Source organism: Pleurodeles waltl, chromosome 2_1 (genome assembly GCF_031143425.1).
Source record: "Pleurodeles waltl isolate 20211129_DDA chromosome 2_1, aPleWal1.hap1.20221129, whole genome shotgun sequence".
Classification (NCBI taxonomy): Eukaryota; Metazoa; Chordata; class Amphibia; order Caudata; family Salamandridae; genus Pleurodeles; species Pleurodeles waltl.
The window spans coordinates 99,860,122-99,880,560 of NC_090438.1; the positions used below are offsets into that span (position 1 = coordinate 99,860,122).

Genomic DNA, 20,439 nt, shown 5'->3' on the forward strand with positions numbered 1-20,439 from the left:
TGAGCACCACTCACCTGCTGCCATTCAGCAGCAGTGGCCCCACTCTCAAACACTGCTCGGGTTGAGAGCAGTGAAAAATAAAATGGTAATAAATTCATTTTATTACCATTTTATTTTCCACCTTTGCAGCACAAGGTGACGCTTCTTTGCCCTCCTGGATGAGCCGCTGCTTATCAAGACCAGTGATTTGCAACCTTTTGACTTCCGTGGACCACCAATAAAGCATTGCTGGAAGCCAAGGGCCCTCTCGTAAACAATTTATATGAACAGATCCCCAAAACACTACACAAAAGCACATATATGCCAAAGAGATACACAAAATCTAGAAATGTTTTAATTCACAAAGAGAAAATTGAAAATCAAAATGTTACTGTTAATGGGATAGTTAGAGCTTTTCAAAATCGACTTTAATTTCTAAAATAATTTTGTTGGCGCATATAACTACTATTTCAATTGAGGCTACCAATAATCCATAATAGATTTGCTGTACTTGCACTGCTCCCACAAATCATGATCAATAATATTTAGCTTCCACTTTCAAATGTTTTCGCACATGCAAAACACTTTAAAACTTTCAATTTTACTTTTTTATGTATTTATATTTTATTAATCTGCTAATATTTAATTTTATGAACAGCTGCAGCACCCCTGAATAAGCGATGCTGACCTCTAGTGGTTCGTGGACCACAGGTTAAGAACCACTGATCTAGACCTTAACAAAACATGTGCAAAGTTTTTTAAAATATGAGCAAGGCCCACATATGTTCGAGAGAGTAGAATTGCCAGTCTGTAGTTACAATTTGCAATTTTTCTGTTTTAGAAACAGTTATTTTCCTTCAGGCCCCCACTCCTATTACCGCAGTGTTCAGTCCTCCTGCTATATGACTTAATATAAAAAATTAATAGACTGGCCTACCATCTACCTCCATTTCATCTTTTGCAACAAAGACAGTGGATCTTCCTCTTAGTCAATCATTCAGTGTTTTTAAATCTACTGTGACACCATTAGTAACTGCTGCAGACAGCATAGTATTCCACACTAAAACTTTTGTGCATCACGGAGTTATTGCTTACCTATCCCTTAATAGTGTGGCCTGTCATATCCAGAGACTCTTTCAAGGCACCTTAGTCAAATGTTGCTTTTCTTGTCTGCTTCACCGTCCCTGTCCCTTTCCTTCTCATCCTTTTGACTCTTTTGTGTTGTTTTCCCTTCTTGTACCCTTTCCCTTATTATTTACACTATGTGGCATTGCCCCTCCTCCTAGTCCTTGCATCATGATTCATTGCTATACAGCGCCTCATTGATCTCCACTGGATTCATGGTGTGTTAACACCGTCATTCTTTAAGTAATCTGCAACACACCAGCTTCTTTCTCCACCTTGGAAATATTTCCCATGTGAAAAAGACATTGAAAATCATTCTCCTACATTCATACAAAATATGGGTTTTCTTGGTGTTTTCCAAACCTAGTTTGTATGTTTACTCCAGGCAATTCTGTTTAAAATTTGAGTGAGCAAATTGTATGTGAAAGCCATTTTTACAACTTTGTGAAATTTCCAATCATTACCAATACCTATGTGCCACCCCATGCTTGTAACGCACACCATAACCTGAAACCAAGACTATGGAAAACCCACCCACAGTTGTGAATTTTCTGAGGTGGTAGGTTTGATCTGAGTTTGCATAAGGAGTCAAAAATTGATTGGAAGTGCAGTCATCACAGATATTTAAAGGCAGGAGTTTCCCAATTAATATCAAGCCTTCTAATATGTTTGTTATTTCTTTCTTACGTTGCAGAAAATTGATGCACACGCCATTGAGGAATTCTATGGTTTAACATCCGATATTTCCAAAAACTCTGAATCTGGCTACATCCTGTTCTACCAGTCAAGAGACTAGATGTAAACAAAATCTGTATGTAAAACAGACCAAGTTACAAAATAAGAAATGGGATCAAGGGCACGTGAAAACAGGATGTTAAAAGGACAGTGAAGAACTCCTACTGGTGCTTAGAAGATGGACTATTGAAAAGCCCGCAAGTGCAGAAGAAAGGTTTGTGTGTAGCACTTTCTGGAGGAAGTGGCTTGATGACACAGATTGAAAATTCACTTCTCCATTGCTGTGCTATCATCCAAATTCTGTTAAGCTCTGTGTGACTATAATTAACTTGCTTTATTACTTTTATATCAAAAAGAGATTGTAGGGTTGCACTGCATCATCGTCCTTGGACTTCTGGTGGCATTTTCCTTGGTTATTCTCATTTTGAATGTTTTTCTGCATTTTAGCAGAGCGATCTAACCTTAATTGTCAGATGAACTAATTCTATTTTTACGAGGTTTGCAGACCCTGTTTTCAAAGACAACTGAATTCAGCACGCAAAGAAATAAGACACTACAATAATTTGGATGTTACATGAGCAAAGTATGCAATTACAGAATGAGAGTCTATTTGTACAAATTACATTATGGAAGCTTCCTCCTGCCTTCTATGTCTTGGTGGTAGGGTATGTGGAAGAAACAAATTAGCAAAATAAATGTCAAACAATGGCTTTGTTTCTCCTTTAGTAATTAACAGTTGGGTCTTCTCATCAGATCCCTTATATTTCAACAATATGGATTTAGTTTTCTCTCAAATCCATCATGGTTGGATTATTTTTTCATTATTGTTCTTCGATTCTTCTCAGAAGGATTTAACATAGTTGAACAACCTATAAGTATTACTGCGGTAATGGAAGTGTTTCTTGCTTTTAATGCGCAATGCAATGGCACATTCTAAGGTGCCAGTGTGTTTTCTTTAATTTATTTTATTAGTTCCTTAGAATGATCTAGAAATAATTTGTTTTTCATTAACTGATTGGTCTGATGTGCAGACTTGTTTCACAAACCTTTAAGGCAAAAGAGTCCCTTCTTGCAATGTTGACCCAACCCAAATTAGATGCAGTTGGATTTTAAACATGCATATCTATATACCAGTAGAAAGTTGTGTACTTGTAGTAAGATTGGTGATCATATGAGATATTGGAGTTGGTGAGACGTATATTCTGGAGTCTCAATTTTTGAATACTGGTTCGTTGGGGTGATCCGTTTCTTTTGAAGATCAAATTAGTCTGATAAAATTTCTTCTGATCAAACGTAGTTCTCACCTGATGCTGAGATTTTTTCCCACAGTTTTTCACTGACATGTACCAGTCTATTAACATATACTTGAGCAACAACTTGGCTGGTGACAAAAGCACTTGTTCTCCAGGTCTTGATACTGGAGTGATTGAGGGACAAGTGGGTAAAATATTAGCAGTGAAAGCTTAAATTCACTAAAGCTTCCGGTAAAGTTATGCTAGTCTGTTTAAGAACAATACTTTGCTGTTTACCACTCTGCTCCATCACTGCCACCGAGTTCTGCAGATGTTCAGCTTAAACTTCTGATTTTCTTTTCTATCTGAAGCTGAACACTTAAAGCCTTAAGAACGGAAAACTGTTTGCAGAATTAATTTAAAATCTATTTACCTTTTTTACTGAACTTACACTTGTGAGATTGTGGTTCCAGACCAAACTGTATCTCTTGACCTAGGCTCTTTCATGCTTTCTCATTTTATGTACTACTACCAGAAGTGAAACCTAATACTATGGGGACTCTGGTTGGGCGAGCAGACCTTATAATTTGCTGGGTTTGGTGTCTCAGAAGTAGGAAGGGGCATTTAGTCGAGCAGGGCCCCATGAGGAGTGGGGAATCACAAAGGCTTAAGTGGCCTTCGCTGAACGATAGTCCAATATAGAACCAGCCATCCAGTGTGTGGTCTGTTTTGGGGGATTCTGGCTCCATCTTGTGATGATTTTCAAGACAGAAAATATATTTTCGGAGATAAACAGGAAGAAATTCTGAAATATTTAGTTGAAGTATATCAGATGCTAATGATCATATTTGCATTATGCAGCTGAAATCAGCTATTAGCTTTGCACATTTCCTTCTTATTCACGGCATGAGGCAAAAAATGCTGCTCATGACTGTGTGCTAATTTACCTTTAAACAACCCGTTTTGTGCACTGTTTGTATCCTCCATTTCTCATTTAGTAATCATGAGAAATAGTGCTGGCAAGGTGCTCCATTGTTTTCCAGAAGAACATGTTAGTATTGAAGAATATTGTGTTGCATGTCAGTATAATCAAGCCAGTGGTTTAGTTCTCCTTTAGAGCTGGTTAAATAGATGTTCACAGAATAACTATGTGTAAAATCAAAGAACCAAGAGACAGTGACATAATACACAGGAACAATAAAGACATCATTTGCAATTCAGCCTGAGGAAGAAAATCCCAAAACAACCACAGCACATTCCATTTATTTTGTTAGAACTTACCTTAGCTTTTCTTCTTCTTTTTTACCAAAGGCAAGTTTCACGAACTGTAAACCGCCTCGCAGGGATGATGTATGCCTCTGGAATAGTGGCTTCTCCAAAGTAAAACACAGTTTCTATGTTGGTCTCCCGCTGAACATACTCCTAATGGTATTCGAAGAAGATACATGTTTTACTTATATTGTTTTCTTATATGGGTAGGTGTTGGGAAAATGTTGGCTACCTTTATTGCAAAACCTTCGATTTTACCATGGGACCCCGATGCTTGATCATACGGGCGGCTTTGAAAAATATCTATTCTTAACTCAGTCAACCAAGTATCAAATGCAGAAACTATATGCTTCCGAATGAGTAACAGAAAGCAGCCAAAGATTTGTAGCCTAATAAAGTGAAATGCTTTCAGAAGGAGCACATCCACTGTTTATGCAGTTTAGATGCCTGTAAACTGTGTGCATTCCGCCACTCGTCATCACCACACAGTTATTAGAACATCTGAAGCAAAAAAGATTAGGTTTAACGAAAAAACTGCAGACTGAGGGCCTGATTTAGAACTTGGCGGAGGGATTACTCGGATATCCCGTCCGCCGTATTAGAATCCACGTAGGATATAATGGGATCGTAATACGGCGGACGGGATATCTGTCACATTTGTTACGGAGTATTCCCCTCTGCCAAGTTATAAATCAGGCCCTAAATTTGCAGTAGGATGTTTTACAGAAGAAAACACACCTGAGCAAGATCATTTCTACTCAACATGAGGTTTAGGATTTTGCTTGAGACTTCATTGGAGGAAAAATAGTTTTGCAATATTTGTGCTGCAAAATTATCAATTTTATCTAAAAATTAGATTGTCACATACAGTATGGGATCCCAAAGACCGTATCCTCACACAAATAAGTGCAATGAATCAAAGACCTAGTAAAGGTTCCTACTTTGAAGAAACAAAGTTTCTTAGCAACAGATAAACCAAAACTGCCCCCTTTGAGACAAATCTAACTCATATGTTTATACAGTTCATGTAAAAAGGAGAATTACATGCCCTCTGTCACTGATACCAACTTATGTGCCTATGTCTGAAGATTAAACATCTGGATGGATCTTCTTAAGCCCTTTTGATTTTAGTCTGAAAGTGTAAGATAAGGTGGATGATGTAAAAGGGGAACATGATAAAATAAGAAAAATTATAGGACTTTCAGAGGTTATGTATGTCTCTTGCAGACCATGGCTGATAGCCAGTCCCCAGTGAACAGTGGGATTTGTTGTGCTCACCTGGCTACAGAGGGGGTGGGATGTTAGTCTTTTAAAGACGGTGCTTGGATAACTGCAATTTATGTATTTGATGACAATAGCTGAAAACTGGTTATATAATTAACATTAAAGCGAACTTTTGCCATAAACAAAATATAGTACTTGTTTATTTGTTGGAGGTGGGGTGTCACTGTACAGTTCTATGCTGTGTCAAAATGGCGTAACAGGACATATCTATGGCTGGTTTCAGCGTGCTTTGGGGGAAAAATCTCGAACAATAAATGTTTCAAGATGTTGACATGTAAATATTTTCATTTCCTACACAAAATCCCTTTGTACTTGTATTAATTTTTACTGGCCTAAAGAGCAGGACCGTGGAACACTTTAAAAACTATACATTTGTTGCTACCTGTACAACAGAGCTGTACATTTGTCTATCACACCATTCTTGTCCTCTGCGCCATTACATTTCTCACCTGTTGTAATAATCCTAATTCACAGCTCGATCATTCCTCATGGGATCCTATCCGATCACCTTTGATTCGTCAGCTGTTCATAATTTTAATACAAATCACTTATAGAACTAATTCAGATTTTTGTTTTTGCCACTTGGTTACCTAAGTATTAAAGCGTTATTTGCAATTGGGTTGTCTTGTTAAGTGTACTGCCTATACTCTGATCTTGACGTCACTGAAATAGAAAGAGAAATTGAGACTGGGAGAGAGGAAAAAATTAGGTTAATGTACATCTAGTCTGATCAGGAGTAGAAGTGGGTGAAAAATTCCATTTAGTTTGTAGTTCGCCAATTTTCTTCATTCTGCTAGGAGCGTGGCATTGGAAAACTCTACCAACTGTCATGTGGCGGTCTTTTTTCTCACATGCGGTTCCTCAACATTCATTTGGCGAGCACAAGTGAAAATTTGCATCTCCTAGCGTGATTTGTGTGTGCTAAAACGCCTCCCAGTGAGATTTCTCAGTGTGGGCGGTCACAGCAGGTTCTACCATTCACATCGAGAAATCTGCCACTCAAGTAGAAAATCTAGTCGAGCGGCAGAAAGAGACAGAGCCTTCTGCCGTGCCATGTGGTGCCGTTCCCTCTGATTTTACAGCTCAGAAGAAGCTCCCGGCACTAAAAATCAGCACGAGCAGCACAGCATGCCAGAATTCTGCCTGCTTGCATAACTTTGCAGAATCGGTCAGAGTTTTTTTGTAACTCAATGAGTTCCATCCAACTCTAATCAGGAGTATGAAAAACTGAGGGCTTCCAAAATCATCCCCTTACTAACAACTCCACAAAGCACAGAAAAGAGGTTCTTTTAGTCCTAAATCTCCCTTCTTGTGGATACTTCTAGCTGCACATTCCTCTGCGTTTGCCATGTACCACTCTGGAAGTGACGGAGCAGAGACACATATAAGCACCACCCCTGCACGCTGCCATTAGTTTCTTTGTTTCTGCACCTTTCGATGTGCATCTGGAGCTTCACTATAATTTTGGTCATTCTTCCAGCGAATTACAAAACCTTTCTGTCAGTGTTGCAGGAAATTATGTTTCCTCAGAAAACAGTAGGTTTCAGACTCTGCCGGTCCTGCAGAAAGCACATCAGTCACAGACCCACAGGAGGTGTCTCTTTGGTGCTGGAGCTCTGATCTCAGTATGTGTGCCCTCTTGTACACTGAGGCGATGTGGAACCGGGAGGCAAAACTTTACAATGCTGAACATAAGAGTAGGGCGTGGTTGAAATAAATGTATTGCTCCCACTCCAGGTGGCGGGCCCAATATCCACTCCAGGGCCGTTCCCTCAGACGATCGGCTTCTGCTCAGTCTTTGGATAACTCGAAGTCCAAGTGCTGACACAAAACGTCAAAGCAAACAACCTCAATCTACCACTCCTGTTTGTAAGGAAAGTTGCAAGGGCATCAAGAGAAACATTAACTCCTTCAAAATCTCCTCTTTGAGTACTGATTCATCAACTGGTCCTGATACGCCAGACTTTCCCAGGCCATTGTTGACGCCCTCAATAGAAAGCAGCCTTCAAGGGCGCCATGCTGCATATCTTTAGTGTGATTCTGTCTCTCTTATGCACCTTCGGACCCCATAGAGCCCAGGGTTCTCCAGTTGGATTACTGCTACTGGGATCCCCCTCCTTGACACCAACTGCGGATATCCACTTCAGGCCTGTTACCATGCCCATTTCAGCTCTGGTAGACACGTAAAACACTGACCCCGATAACCACTCCGGTTTTCATCCACAGTAAGGATGATATTGACTTCACCTTCAACAATAGAGCACATGAGGCGGAGACCCCTTTTGGACCCTGAACCAATGTCGCCGGAACGTAATCGATGTCATGCCATGAGATAACCAAAACAGAACCAGTTAATATGCAGCCTGACTCTAACCCAGTGCCTCTATCACAACTCAACTATCAACAGAGGATTAATTCTCTTTTTGGCTTTGTTACGGTATACAAGAAACACAGAGTTCCTCGAACGCTGATGATAAGGATGGTGATGGATTACTCCCCCATCAATATACTGGTGATGCTCTGAAGTTGGATTTACCCCCTACCAGGGGACTAGACACCTCCCCTGAAACACACCACATGTGCCACCGACTGAAGAAAATGCTGTGTTTGCAGCAGTGGTCCAGAGGGCTAATGAGGTGCCTGATTTGGAGTTGACCTCCATTGAGAAAAAAACTTTCATACAGTACTTCTCCAACCAGGCCGACATCACCTGAGCACTTACTGCCATTTAAAGATGCCCTCACAGATATCTTGATGGCTACATGTTACAAGCCTTGTTCTTGCAGGGTAGTCTGCCAGATCGTAGCCCAGCAACATAGCGCCTCATTATGCTGACCTCGGCTAGTAGATAATTCCTAATTCCTTCCTGACAACTTCTCCACACATGGAATCCAAAAGGTTGATTATTTTGGAAAAATAATCTTTTCTTCTGCAGGTCTGGCACAAGGTCCATAAGTGTGTTTTGGTTACTGAGTAGGAACATGCATGTTCTGTGGACATTGCCACTGGGTTCTTGCTGGCGGTCCCGACGGCCCTGAAAGCTTCTCTCCTTCAGACTACACATGGATAAAATTCAGCGAAGTATGTAATCTGTGCAGCCTGGATATTATCAATTGCCTTGGCATAACTATTTGCACTAATGTCGTCATCAGAAGGCACTCATAGAGGTTGACTGGATTTTCTGCTAACTACAAACATCTATTATAGATGAGCCCTTCGATGGACCCAGACATTTTGGGGAAAAGGAAGACTCTGCATAAGACATTTTTAAAGACATCTGAGCCTCATGCTATTTGGGTGACATCAGCAAAACAATTCCTCTATCCATTTATGAAAATCAGAGGCTATTTAGACGGCGCTAGCCTTTAGGCAATGTCAGCATTCCCAACCGCTGGTACCTCAGACAGTCCAGTTATATTTGATGCTGCAGAGGCGACCCCACAGACATTTCACAGGGCAACAGGGTCAACAGCCCCCCAATTCCTCCTTCCCCACTGCAGCAGGTCGCTGAGTGGCTCATGTCAGGCTGGCAAGTGCAGGGTTCAACATTTCCTTGCTAGCTGGCGATACATTGCATCCGACAAATAGGTCCTACAGATTGTTCAAAGGAGCTCTGCCCTAATTCGTTTATTTCCTTCCTGCCCCATCCCCCCATGCCAGAACAAATTTTGGAGTAGCACTTTAGCCATCGTGATGCAGAATGGACAAATGTACCACTCCAGGAGTGTGCCACTGTGCCACTCCTAGAGTGCCATCAAATGTGTATCGATTTTGTAGAATGACAAAGGATGCTATTCATGTTTATTATTTGTCCCAGAAATGGACAGGCCCTCTTGACTATCCATGATCTTCACCTGTTGAATTCCTTTCTGACCAAGGTCAAATTCAAAATGCTCATGCTGCATCAGATGCTATTCAGACTGAACCCGTGTGACAGAATTGTGTCCCTGGACTTGCAAGACATGTATTTCCATCTAACCACCCTGCAGCCCCAGGGGCTTTACAATTCAATTCATTTCAATTTATTTATGTTTTGGAACTCAATTGAGGTTGTAGTGAATCCTAGTTTGTTTTAATGGGATAACAGGAGTTAGCTTAGCGTTTGGCATGCAGACTCGTGCCCCGTCACCTAGTGACTTTTAACCTACTTAGCTTGCTCTGTCTTAGATCATTTATTTAATTAACTCTTCTAATATGGCTGCCTTGTTTATATTTAGGCCTTTTTGTTTAGAGTTATGTTATCAGTGTCACCGCTGTAAGGCGTCAACTCATACAACAAAGACAAACTGTAGATACTCACATTAGAAATTACCATCCCAAGCATGCAGCGTTATCTATTGTTTTGGAACAACCTACGTCAGGGGTCCAAGTAGATCTGTATAAATACATCACACTTTAGACAGATAATCAGAGGGATTCCGACCAGATACCATCGCTGCTATCGATGCTGCACGTCGCCTTAACGCTGACCTGGACTTCGTGTTCTTCCGAAGTTTGAGCTCGAGACCTCATTCAAGGTAACCAGGGTTGGGGGCTCCTTCCCGGGACATAGCATTGGCAGATTAGGTTTAACATACCAGGCTCTCTTTTAGGTAGAAGGTTAGGCCTATCATGATAGGGTATTAGGACATATTACACACTTCATGTCTTTTTGTATTATTGCAACATAGCAGGGGTCTTTATAATTACATTCTGTAGCTGTGCCATGTCATTAATGACTCTTGTCTTTACCATTCTGTTCCTTGCACTGTTCGTTAACCTAATCATTGCAGCCCATATAACTTATCGCAGATTGCAGAAAAACTATTAAAACCTTACTGCATCTTCATCATTGCCTGTGTTTGATTGAGACATGATGTATTTGTGGGAAAGGGGTAATCTCCGTTTAACCACGACACTCCCTGAGATGTCATACTTCTGAGTTCATGCGTAAAGGCTGCCACAAATCACCTTTAACTGTTTGGGTTGTTGGTGAGGCACTGCTAGTGAGCCGGAAGGGTTGGGATCACAGTTGCAACTTTTTGTAGGATAGGCATAGTCACCGACAAACGTAAGTACTGTCATCCTTAAACCTGCTGTCTTGCCCAGAGCAAGAGTCTGACTACGACAGGGTTCACATAAAAAACAGACATTAAAACCATACATTTATTCCTACTACAGTTTACGCACGTAAACATATTGAACACATTTAAAAATCCATAAATATTCTATAAAGAGCTCAACATTGATTTTTACAAATATACTATTACAAAATACAGTACTCCAGTTAAAGTGCAAGGAACACAATAGTGCAAATGCGCATAATGACGCAGTTAAAATACATTTTTTTTCTTCTTCTAAAGTGCTAGTACAGTTTAAGGACATTCCATATTAACATTAAAAAGTAAAGTGCAAATGGGCAGATAAAATATTAGGAAGGCACAGTGCTCGATTGAGACAAAAACAACTAATAGATAATCATGATTCATACCCAGAACTTCGTAAAATACATTAGTGCTTCAAAGCAGAAACCATATACATCAGAAGGTAAAATATAAGCGGAAACCATTGAATTGCTTGCTCATGTACGTAAAAAAAACATGGTTGAAGGAATGAAAAAGCACATAGATACTTTGCCAGACCATCTATATCCTATAGGTGTAATAAAGTGCGTTATTATAAAGGATCCACCCAATTATATTGTGTCATACATTGTCCTTGACCCAGTTTCCAAGGAAAACAATTTGCCTACTTTTCAATGCATGTAGTTAGAATAAATGCAAAAAACATTTAAAAAAATTAAAAATTCTGAAACCGAATAAATCATTGGGGGGGAAGGTCATATAAGGCTCAGAGAAACGCAGGTGCAGACAGCAAGGAAAGCTGAAGACAAATAGGCTTTAACCATTTACGTCAAAATGAGACAAGGGATGGACAGACAGATAATACATGGTTTAAATCTTGAGTTTACATTCTTTAGCTGTGCCATGCCATTTCGTCAGGAGTGTGTTCAATGGAGGCAAACCTTGGCGAAGTAGCATTCAGAAACGCCTAGTCCTATGAGGGATATTTGATAAAATATAGGGTTGTGCTTTTTTTTTTTACTATTAGAGAGTTTGCAAGATTCTGAAACAAACACTTTTTTGCGCAACTCTCAAAGTCCAGCAGAAAACGTAGAGACCACGCAGCCTGCTTCAGTTGAAGTTTCAACTGCAAGGGAGATAATGCCAGGACCTGGTTATGATCTAATTCCAACCTTTCAAGAGCGTAGGAGAAGTTCTTACAAAGGGAGTACTTGGCATTGTTATTATCTAGAAAGATTTCTTTCCTTAGCACATACCTTATAGTATTTTCCTCGCTCCTTATAAGCGCCACAGCCTAACGTATAACCCCTGCTAGTCCCTGGACATACACACTTCTTAAACCCATTTCCAACCCCTAAGGCCGCCACAGAAACTGCTGTATTAACAGAAATACATTTTCTAAGAATTTTACCTTCCAACTGATTCAAAAGTCCCCATTTTAAAATATCAATAAGTTTCAGGCCATAGAGAGAAAGGCGGGGATTTTAGATCGATATACTGATAACTGGTTTGCAAAATGCCTTCTTCCAGTAGCTGTATATAGAGGCCCAAGAGCTCTTGCTTGACCCTCGGCTTTCAATTTATTAGAGGAAATATGAGCTACATCACTAAGATTCCTGCAAACAATTTTCCCTAAAAAGGGATATGATTCCACAACTTCCAGTTTTTGCAATCCTAGCGACCAATGTAAGTTAGGAAATTTCGTCTTTCAATTCCCATGAAAGCAAAGAACCTTACTTTTTGAGGCATTAATATTTAAGAAGTGGGACTCAGAATATTGTGACAGAGACTGGAGACGATTCTGAAGACATCTGGGTGTTAAATAAAAAATTATAATGTCATCAGCATTAAACAGGCAACAAACAGAGTACCCACCTATTTGCGTTTAAAGCCCGTGCTCTGAGACAGAAAAAAGGGAAAATCAGAAAGAGATGGGGAAAACAGCAAGGGTGCCAAAAGGCATCCTTGCTTTAGTCCATTCATAGTAGGTATTTCTTGGGAAAGACCATTATCACCCCCTAGAAGAATTCTACACCAAGTAGTGGAGTGGAGTGCTATTACTAATTCTAGGAGGAACGAGGGCATCCCCAAGCTGGAAAGCTTTCTCCATAACAAATCTCTGTCCACTTTGTCCAATGTCGTAGGGACCCACTGCGACAGAGAGACGCATAGAGCGTATAGCCAGCTCTATCTCCTTTACTGAGGTAAGGTGAAAGAATGTGACCCCTTACTTTCGAGAGGCCGAAACAGTTCTACCCTGTTGGAGGCATAAAGGGAGGAGACAGCGGGCTTCAGTTATGGCGACGGGGGGACAATCGAACGCTAGAACCACAGCCTTCACCGACCAGTGCCAAAAAACGCCTGGCCTGACCCTTTACTGCTGCTTCCCAAAGATGGATCCAAAGCCTATCCCCATATTCTCTTGCCAGGCGGGCCTTCAAATGCCTCTTTCTCCTCTTTAACAAAGTCACCCTAGAATTCCCTTCATCTGAATAGGCTAAATACTGTGACCTGATTAAGCTATTTACTTCCCGGTTTAAGTCAGGTAATGGGTGAGGGATCATTCTCCGTTTATTTTGTGAAGTTCCGTTCCATGGGCTTTACCTGTGGTTCAAGGTGGGCCAGAGTGTTTGAATTTAACCTTATCTCAACTCCTTCTGTATGCATAAAAGTGATGTCGGTTGTTGCGGCCCACTCTCTGAGGTTGGGAGTACATGTATTACTCTCTCTCGATGACTGGCTCTGAGTAGTCAGTCTTGCACTACCTCTGGACATCATTGGGTTTTGCCATCAATGAACTAAAGATAAACCTACGCTCCACACAGAAACTTCAATTCTGCATCTCAGTGAGGAGGGCCTTGAGCCTTTTTGGCATAGTACATCCTCCTCATTCACAATGCCAGGTGGCACATGCAAACCATGCAATTGAACACCTAATCCCAATGGGCTCAGGATCACAGCTGCCTCTCCAACTTCCTTCAAGTCTCAAGGGAGACAGCTTATGATCTGTAGTGGTGGCAAATGCTGATCTGAACCAGAGCAGGCCATACTTCTTTCTCTACCAAGAGCTCACTGCTGTAACAACCGTGTTGCTGTTGGGTTTGGGGTGGAGGTCACCTAGAGGAGGTGGTGATCTGATCCCTGTTCTCTAATGACAAACGGCCTACATTTCAACCTGCTGGTACTTTGACGTATCCACTTTGCCCTCGAAGCTTTTCTGCTGTCCATCAAAGGGAGGCTGGTGCAGGCCGTCATGGATTACACTACTGCCATGTGAGACTGCAACAAGCGGAGGGGAGTTCTGGTCCCTGTGCTAAGAGGCTTTGCTCCTCTTTAGGTGCCTGGATCAACACATCTTCCTGGTCGCTAACCACGTAGCAGGGCTCCTGAATACCAGAGTGGATGAACTGAGCAGGTGTCAGAGCCGTTCGCAAGTTGAGTCTCCATCCCAATGTGTGGTGGAAAGGGGGTGAAGAGTCCTGGCTATATATTTGCCACCATCAGGAACACGAAGTGTCAGCAATTTTGCATGCAAGAGTTTCATCCGAGGTGCTGTTAGGGATGCATTCCGGCTGGAAAGGAGCAAGAAACTCCTGTACGCTTTCCCACCAATACCTCTCTTGCCTCAGGTTCTGAAAAAGATCAGGAAAGACTAGGCTCCAGTCATCTTGATATCTCTGGACTGGGCTATGAACAAATAGTACCTAGAGCTCCTGAACGTTTACCCTCCAATTAGGCTCCCTCTACGAGAGGACATCCCTCCTCAGCAGCAGAGCAGTGTCCTGCATCCGAATCTCCACAACGTAGACCTCCATGCATGGAGATTAACCGTGGTAGCTGAATGCATTTGAATTACTCAACGAGGTGGTGAATGTTATCCTTGCTGTTTTTCCACAAAGGCCATAAACTCTTGGTGTTGGGACAAATTCTTCTGATGTTCCTTTTTTATGTTCTGTCCATATCATAGCAGGCTTTGCAGTAGCCACAGTGAAATGTTACCTATAAGTCATTTCAACCTTTGTGTATTTACCAGGCCAACCATCCTTATTTATGGCACCAGTTGTGATGTGTTTCATTAAATGAGTGACATGTTTCTTCCCGAAACATTTGTGATGCTCAATTGATACCTTATTCTCAAGTGCAAGCCCTTCAACTCTCTGCACAGTTGCACCCTGAACCTGAAGACAGTCCCCTTTATTGCCATCATATCAGCACACTGTTTAAGTAAGTTGCATCTGCTGTCCGTATACATTACCTTCTCCCCAGGCAAGTTTGTGTTAAGGACACGGGCGCCTTTCCTCTGTTAGGTTGTGATGCCCTTCCATTTTGGTTAATCAGTCATCTTCCTTATGTTCTTTGATTCATATCATCCTTTGAAAGAGAAGGAGCGGCTCCATTGCTATATCCAAAGAGAGTTTTGAGCTTTAACACTGACTGCATTATAAATCCTTGTGTAGATGATCAGCTCTTTGTATACCCTCAGGTGCACAGAAGGGCAGGGTAGTGCACAGAGTACACCGTCAAGGTGGATTGTCCCAGACCGGCCAACTTAAAAAATAAAATTTGCCGTTTGAGAAGGAGGCTTGGTTCTGGAAGGGAGCGGGACTGTATGCTGAGAGCTACCTCTGAGGCCTGTCTACTCTTTCACCCTGCCCCTCTCAACCTCCTCACCCCTCCAAAAAAACAGAAAGGATACTGGGACTGCTGCAATGTCCCGAGTGTGTTCACACTCCTTAATGGACATCGACTGCTTACATCCTCCAAAGAGGACCTGGAAATCCACACTTTTCAGTACCTCCCAGCTCCTCTTGTCTGCCATTGTTTGATTTTTGCTCTACACAGCGTCACTGTGTCAAGGGAGCCAAAAGAGTGTGACACGCGGTGGCACCATGTGAGTAGGCAGGTCTCTAGTCCTCTGGATTAAGATCTGCTATGCAGTTACCTAACCCCTTCCGGAGGGCCTAAGAGCCCATCCACCAGTGCCAAATCTACTACAGCAGCTTTGGCACAGGGATGCCTGTTCTTGATACCTGCCAAACATTGATATGGGCATCTGTGCATGCTTTCACAAAGCATTACTTACTTAACAACAAGGTATAATGATATGGTCGCTTAGCTTGCTTTGTCCTGGAGAACATTTAGTTCCACTCCCGAGTTCCTCCACCTTTGGGAGGTTTTGCTTTATCTGTTCTGAAGGTGAGGAATCTACAGATAGAAGCATCTGTCAGAAAAACAGTTACTTACCTTCCGTATTGTTCTTTCTGGTGGATAATCTAACTGAAGATTCCTTGCTGTCTCCCTCCTCCCCTTTCTTTGGTGTGGCCTCCCTAACATCTGAAAAGATCCCAAGTTAGACATCCGCACACTGTCACCAACAGGTGGTCTATGCTATGTTTCTGAGGGCACAGAAAAGGAAACAGACAAGAAACTGACATCAATGTGCAGGAGTGGTGCCTATATGCTGCGCCATGCAGTTACTTCTGGGGAGAAGCAGAGCCGCATGACTCCACCTGCTGGCTCGAGGGAGCACTGCTGTTTAAATTCTCCAGATCTTGCCCGGTACCTGGAGACATTTTAAAGATGGGGAATCTGCGTTTAGATACCTATCTACCAGAAAGAGCATAGCTGAAGGTAAGAAAATAGTTCTTCTAGTTATCTGGCTTCTCTCCAGAGTGCTTGCCTAGGGACAGGGAGCTTTCTTCCTTGCTAACCAATGGCATACTGCTCCAGTTAGCTTGTTGGCAGTGTCATGGCATACTAAGGTGTCATGACTGCTACTGGCTCAGTGTTTACTTTACCCAGTCATAGAACCGAGACCCTGGCGGCAGAGCTTCCCTCACTGACTGATGACTGATGACACTAAAACCATAGTGGGTCTCTAGGCACTGATGACCTCAACTGCTTCAGAACAATTCACTCTTCAGCGTGCATTTAAAAGTGGTCAGGTTAATACAACCATGTATATTGTTTAGAAGATTGTTCCTGAAGATTTTTGCTTGGAAGGTGAAGCAGAAATTTCTTTTTGTCTTGTCTTTTATTTATAGTTATCACGAACAGTGTGCAAAGACCAAGAGGCAATACAAAGAATAATTTTAGATGTTGAGTAGTTTGAGGACCACCCATTAAATAATTTATTTTTAAAAGTGATCTGGAAGCCAGTGAAGAGCTTGCTTAGCCTCAGTTACATGATTCCTTTTAGGGACATCAAGTGTTATTCTAATTGCTGTGTTTTGGGCTATCAAGAACTTGTGCAGTAAATGTATTGGGCAAACATACATTCCAGGCATTTGTATGATCGAGGCAGGAAATCATGTCCGCACCCACCAAGACCATTTTATGATGTAAGAAGAGGTATTGGAGAACCTACTTCAGAGATTAAAATTAGAAGAAGCAATTCTCATAACTGGAGGCAAGGATCATGCATGACTTTATTCTTTATTTAACTCCAGCAGCCTTATGTATTCATATAGCATTAAACTACATTACTCATGAAACAGAGGAAAAAAAGAACATCTTCAGCCAAGCCTGTGTCCTGTCCCCTGAAAACGACAGAGGGCTTCCTGTTCCCTTCTTTATACTCTGCTCCAACAGCAGATACGTATGCATTACCTATATTGCCTTTTGCCTAATGTACTGATTACCTCTGTATATTGAATGTAATGTCAGCCTTTTCTGCTTTTACAAGTACCTGCTTAATTAATGCTTTCCTTTTCAAATTGCCCCTAGAAGCAGGATTGGCACTGCCGAATCCCTGCATGGTTCTTCTCAGATGCATGTCGCGATGCAGAGGGCACTCTTGCAGCATTGACTTGCCCTGACTCCGTTCCTGTCCCTCACACTCAGCATCTCCATATCGTGTTCAAAAACAAGCACGGAGGACAAGACATTTTCATGGGGACAGGAGCTAGTGTTGCAATCAAATATTGGAGCACTACTAGTTTGCAGCACAATCATAGCACCCCTGGATCAGAGCCCAGCCCCAGGCCTTGTCTGTGACGCCCTACAGTAGTGTCAGTACAAACACCACATTAACCTCTGATTAAGACGTCCCACACAGGTGTCAGTACAAACACCACATTAGTCTTTTTTGAGAGGGGGGGACCAGCCTTAGCCTAGCATGCAAGATCAAAGAAAGTAATAAACACCCCCACACCTCCATTACCCCAATCAGTCTTCCAAAGCCAGCTTTGCATTACCATGTCAGACCATACAAGGTACCAAATCCAGATTTTTTGCCCTTCATAATTTCTTTCTTATAAACATTATATTCTCTGACCTCATAACCAGTTTTCATGGTGCAAATGGGCAACACATTCTGGAGGAGGAGGTCCAATGGTTGATCACCTCAATGAGGCAGATACCTCCACTTATAATGCTGTCTTAGGTTTTAGCATCTCCAGAGAAGAAGTTGATGGCACTTGAGGTTTGCCACCCTGAACACATCCCTTGAAGGGCAGAAATTCAAGGGCCTTCCTGGTCCAAAGACCCTCCGAGGCTGCCCCTGATGGTTCCCAAAGCAAAATCAAATCAAAACTGCCTAGGGAGGATGTTTTTGACTACCTCAAAGAGGCTTCCCTTGCCAGAGATTTTTCCTCCTTGAAGGCTCCTCCGCCTAATGACCCAGGGACCCCAGATACCTACCCTCTGTGCACAATAAACCTATGCCCCAGGTCCATGACCCTACAGACAATACAACTTCCATCTCAGCAAATCAGATCCGGCCCATTCTTGGTGCAGAGCTCTATTGATGAAGGTAGATCTCAAACTGGTTGACCTAACCTCCTCCGAAGCGGGGGCAGTGGCACTCTGGCGTCCTCTTTGGAGATCCCTTCATAAAAGAAATAGGTAAATTAATCTCAACCTTTACTCAATGAGTGGCTCGTATACAGCCACTTTAAGATGGAGAGGATTCACCTCCTCAGAGGCATACTTTGTGCAGCACTCTGGGTAGAGCACCTTGACCTGAAGGACGCATACCTCTTATTGCTGGTTTTCAGGCCACACTGCAGAATCATCCAATGCATTTGTAGAGAACAGGTCTACAACTTCACCCTTCTTCTATTCAGCACCATAGTGCTTCACAAGGATCATCAAACTGGCCATATCGTTTTGCAGGACAAAGGGTATACACCTTAACGTCTATCTGGGTGATATTCTCATAATGGATCCGACCAGGCAGCAAAACAATCTCTTCCTGATAATCTCCCTTCAGAAGAACGTGGGATTCATCATCAACAACAGAAAAGGCAGTACTGGTTCCATCTCTGTCAATCACTTTCTTAGGATTTCTCAATAGTCCCTCAAGGCCACCCTCAGCTTCCCTGCAAAGAAAATGGTGAAGATTTGTCAGGAGTTATAAAGGACTCTCAAGACCAGAATGTCCCTGGCAGTTCTGCCTCAACAAGCAGATACTGTCACAGTGAAATACCTTCTGGGGAAGGTAAATGCAGTGTCGAACTGGAATTCAAGATAATTACGAGACTTGAGCCTGTGGAAACTGGACCCTTTGGTTTTCCACAGCCTGAATCAACTACAGGGCCCTTTCTTTGTTGATCTAGTTGCCTGATGCATAGGCAGTCATATAGACAGTTATTTCAATTAGAGGCTGGATCCAGAAGCAACGACAACAGACGTCTTCCTGCAGGACTGGCGCCAGGAACGGAGATATGCTTTCTCCCATTTAACAATGGTCACTTCAACCCTTCTTCAGCTCAAATTCTGTGCCCCACGGCGGATATGATGATTATCACTCGAGTTTGGAAGTCTCAAGTGTATCCAGTTCTTCTGGAACTTTATTGGGATTCTCCAATCCCTCTCCATAACATCAATTTAATGAATCCCTACATCATTTCAGCTGAGGGCCTGGAGGATTATCCAGGGCACTTGAAAATCCCATGACTATCACTACAGATTGAAAAACTCACCCAGAAAGCCTGGGCAGAGTACACAACCAAACGTTATGATGGTCCTGGAGGAGATGGCTGTGTTGGGGTCTGCAATAACTTTTGGATCCTGTGTTGTCTGACACCGTGCACATTCTAAATTTCCAGGCATACCTGGTTCTGCTGGTATTGGCTTATGGGTCAGTAAATACTTCTCTGTCTGCCTTTACCGCATGACACCTCTCCATTGATGGCTCTCAGATAGGTGAACTCCTTGGAGGCATCAGGCTCTCCCTTCCTCCGGAACCAAGATACTCAAACTAGTACGATGTAAATTGAGAGGAACAGCCTTTACCATGCAGGCATTACAATGCAATGCCTTTACCACTCATCCATTACTATGCAAAGTATTTAACACGCATGCTTTTACAACAAAACGTAACTATATATAAGGAAAGTGTGTATGTATAATGAGCCCCGGGGACCCCATCCCACAGGGCCCAATGCATTAAGGGGTGGGGGGGGGCACATGGCCCTCCTCTCTGAGCCTAAATAGGCCCCTGGGACTGTGTCCCTGAAAAAAATAGTTAAGGGCAGTGCAACCCCTCAAGCCATTGTAGGCCGCGGGGACCCCATTCCCGGGACCAAAAACATATTTTTAGGGGGTGGGGGAGGGAGGGAGGTCGTGTGGCCCTAGGTATGCCATCTTCCGAGCTCAGCTTGTTTACTTTGTCCTGGGGAGCCCACCCCTAGGACACAGTAGTTTCCTTGCCTGCAGTACCGCAGGCAGGGAAGCATATGTCTGCTCCCACCTGCAGGAGCATTTTTAAATCACCTGTCAGACAGGAGCAAACATGCAAGTCTGTTCCC

At 42.4% G+C, this 20,439-nt stretch overlaps 1 protein-coding gene and 1 long non-coding RNA gene across 2 annotated transcripts in view; both read left to right on the forward strand.

Annotated features, from left to right (window-relative positions):
* LOC138261648 (ubiquitin carboxyl-terminal hydrolase 12-like) overlaps positions 1 to 5,751 on the forward strand; it is a 190,872-nt gene extending 185,121 nt beyond the window's left edge. The window contains exon 9 of the mRNA XM_069210817.1: positions 1,799 to 5,751. Coding sequence (XP_069066918.1) covers positions 1,799 to 1,900 — 102 coding nt within the window. The 3' untranslated portion in view covers positions 1,901 to 5,751. The remainder of the gene's footprint in view (positions 1 to 1,798) is intronic.
* Positions 5,752 to 9,363: 3,612 nt separating this feature from the next.
* LOC138258425 (uncharacterized) overlaps positions 9,364 to 20,439 on the forward strand; it is a 94,671-nt gene continuing 83,595 nt past the window's right edge. Inside the window, exon 1 of the long non-coding RNA XR_011198415.1 lies at positions 9,364 to 10,141. This is a non-coding gene — a long non-coding RNA (uncharacterized lncRNA). The remainder of the gene's footprint in view (positions 10,142 to 20,439) is intronic.